The sequence below is a fragment of the Triticum aestivum genome, unplaced genomic scaffold (genome assembly GCF_018294505.1).
Source record: "Triticum aestivum cultivar Chinese Spring unplaced genomic scaffold, IWGSC CS RefSeq v2.1 scaffold198711, whole genome shotgun sequence".
NCBI classification, from domain to species: domain Eukaryota; kingdom Viridiplantae; phylum Streptophyta; class Magnoliopsida; order Poales; family Poaceae; genus Triticum; species Triticum aestivum.
Window position 1 is genome coordinate 2,440 of NW_025225862.1, and position 3,037 is coordinate 5,476.

Genomic DNA, 3,037 nt, shown 5'->3' on the forward strand with positions numbered 1-3,037 from the left:
ATCCGTCGCGTCTTAATAGTAGACCCATGACCATGGTGGCCCATGTATTCCGTTAAAAGTAACCAAGCCAAGCCAGTGAGTATTTCCTTAACCAGAATTCATGCCTTTTACATATCATGAGTGCCCACCGGTATGTCCAACCTTAATCCACTGCATGCGTAGAAAAACATGCCATTTGTATGTGTTGAAGTATTGAAGGTATGGGAGCTAGTGATTTATAAGAGTCGAGAGAGCCATTTACATGTCTCCAGGTCGAAAGATAGGCCTTCTATCATGTGCCGCTAGTCGCTTGGGGAGGCCCATGCAACCACATTTTGCCAGTAGGGCTAGAGGCACCCACCTTCTCCTCGTCCCCACCCGGGTACTACTTCACCTCCGGATTCGTAAACACCGACGCTTCTCCTCCTCCTCAGACTCTCCATCCAAGGAAGACCGACGACCTCATGTACCCCTACCTGTACATGTCGCCCTTCCTTATGTTAGTTGTCTTGACCGACCTCTCTTTGTGGATCCTTCACCTACTCCCATGCCTTTCTCCTTTTCTGTTTTTATATACTCTTTTAAGCTTCGCTAAGGCCCTTTCCCACTCACATGCTATGAGAAAGAATAAAGCAATAAGTATGGATGATACAAATTGATGTAAATAAATAAATCAAGCATACTAAAAAAACATGCAAGTGAAGTAAAAGCTATTAGTATAGATGCAAGAACTAGCTAGTTCAAAGGAAAAAAAGTAGTAACAGACTTTGCAATGTAAGGTTTAAAAAAACTTTGCAATGATCAGTGATTGTAATCGTCGCTAGACAGTCTACAGATCTGGATGTAATTTTTATTGCTTATGCTACCTTGACAGTTGATGAATAGACCCCAAAAAATCCCTAAAAAGTGAAGTAATAATATAGATGCATCCGTACAATTTAAATAAACAAGCATGCGGAAATGAACCACGCAATGAGAAAGTTAAGTTGCATAAAAGAAATAGTTGTTGGAAATAATCATCATCATCAATAGAGATAATAAGCAAAGCCTCACCCACACGCCTCCTTGCCATCACATCACACAACGACATAGACAAGTGAGGTGTACTTATTCAGTCTAGTCAAGATCATCATCATCATCATGACACCATATGATCTTGCTTCCTCCCCGCATCTTAATTTCCTCATTGATCTGAGTTACGAGGTGACCATAATTACTTTGTTTGTACTCCGTCTGTAAATAAATATAAGATGTTTTAGGTCACTATGGGAATAAGCGTCGGTACATACCCGCGGCATCAGCCAAGTAGCCGTTCACCCACGCATCCGGCGACGTGTCCATGGTGCGGCAATCAGAATTCAGAACAACCGCAACCAGCAGCGCCTGAGGGGAGGACAGCGATCCGGTCTTTTACTGAGCCTGTTTTTTTCCTGGTTGATTTATGTTCAGAGATGCTAATAATGTAAGCTTAATATAGTGGGGCATGCACTGATGTGCTGCGTAGGTCCGTGGTGATCATAGTCATAGTGTCATGCTTTGCCTGCTGAAAGTCTGATTAGAAATGCTGCAGAGTGGTCGGTTATCGTCACGTGGTACTTGCAGGCTTCCAGCGTGCCAAGATTACGACCTCCATGAAGCCATTGCATACTGGACGAATGGAAGACTCCAAAGGAAGAGAGGCATCAGCCATTGCTGTTGAAGGTATCTCCAATCCGCAGGGACTATATATAAGTAAATAGGCTGTCTCCACTAATATATTTCTCTCCAGATGCAAATATGCCATCACAATAGTCAACCAAAGGGTCACCTCAGTTTGCAACCATGCATGGGAAGAAGCACATGCATTTTCATTTCATTACTCAACTTATATACTTACAAAATAGTTTAGAACTATACAATAATCATATGTACTTTAAGGGTCAATTCCCAAATTATCAATCATAATATTCATGTTCGACACACCCGAATATCATTCAAATATATTACAACCCTTAGCAGCAATATGTGTGGTACCATCTTATTCAACTGAAACCACTAAACATTGTTGAAACTAAGCAACTTCTTGACTCTACACATCCTCATGACACCGTGCCACCCAACGCCGAGTGTGGTCAGCCCCGCGGCGATGGCGAGTACCCTCCACCCGGCCACCACACACACGTAGGCGAGGAACGATAATGGCACAATGCACATGACGACAAGTGCGGGAACTGGTAGCGGCACGCGGTAGGGACGTTTCTGTGCAGGATGCCTAACTCGGAGCCATAGAAAGGATGCGAACTCAAGCAACGTGCCGAGGCCATACATGAAGTTGGATGTCGCTATGACGTCATCGAACCCAAGGAAGGAGACGGCGATCGTTATGACGGTCGATGCGGTGATGGCAACCCATGGGGTCCTAGTGCGGGCGCCGCGATGGGAGAAGATGGTCGGGAGGAGGCCCAGGTCCGCCATGCCAAGGAGTTGAAATGCACCGCTGCTCATCTGGGCCTCAAACATGCCTATGGAGGAGATCACTGCGCCAGCCCCCGTCCAGTACTTTAGCCATGGTCCCCCGATGATGCCTGTTTAGACAGCAAAGTATAAATCAGTAGAGAAATAAGTATTAGATAAAAGGACTTGGTTGAGACCTACATTGGTCGCCTCGATCGGCCTGGATTGATTATAGCACATACATGCATGCCATTTTTTCTGCCTCGAATAATCACCCGAGGAGAGAGCATCCCGCATCTATTATGTTATGTTTTGTTGGTTATATAGCAGTTCACAATTTTGGAAAACTAGAAGATAACCCTCACATTGTCATGAGAACACATGCATGTATTTGCATGACTTATGAAGATTACTGAGATGGTAGGCTGGTTGTGTGGCAAACATACGACTTGTTGATGTGGATAGGTTGCATGAATAGAAAAAAACATGTATTGAGTTGCATATATTACAGAACAGAAGATATGCACTTGAAGGCAATAGGGTTTTCCTTTAGAATGGACAGTGTACCACCTTTTCTTTTGACGAAGGGTGTTTAACTAATTTGTAATAAAGCATCAAGGGGATA

At 44.0% G+C, this 3,037-nt stretch overlaps 1 protein-coding gene across 1 annotated transcript; it reads right to left on the minus strand.

The window, feature by feature from the left end:
- Positions 1–1,791: 1,791 nt before the first annotated feature.
- LOC123172400 (probable polyamine transporter At3g13620) lies at positions 1,792–2,546 on the minus strand (the record flags this gene model as incomplete). The annotated part of the gene is given in 1 exon segment (XM_044589389.1): positions 1,792–2,546. A coding segment is annotated over 1 exon segment (533 nt), but the record flags the coding sequence as incomplete, so codon positions are not given.
- Between the last annotated feature and the right edge of the window lie 491 nt (positions 2,547–3,037).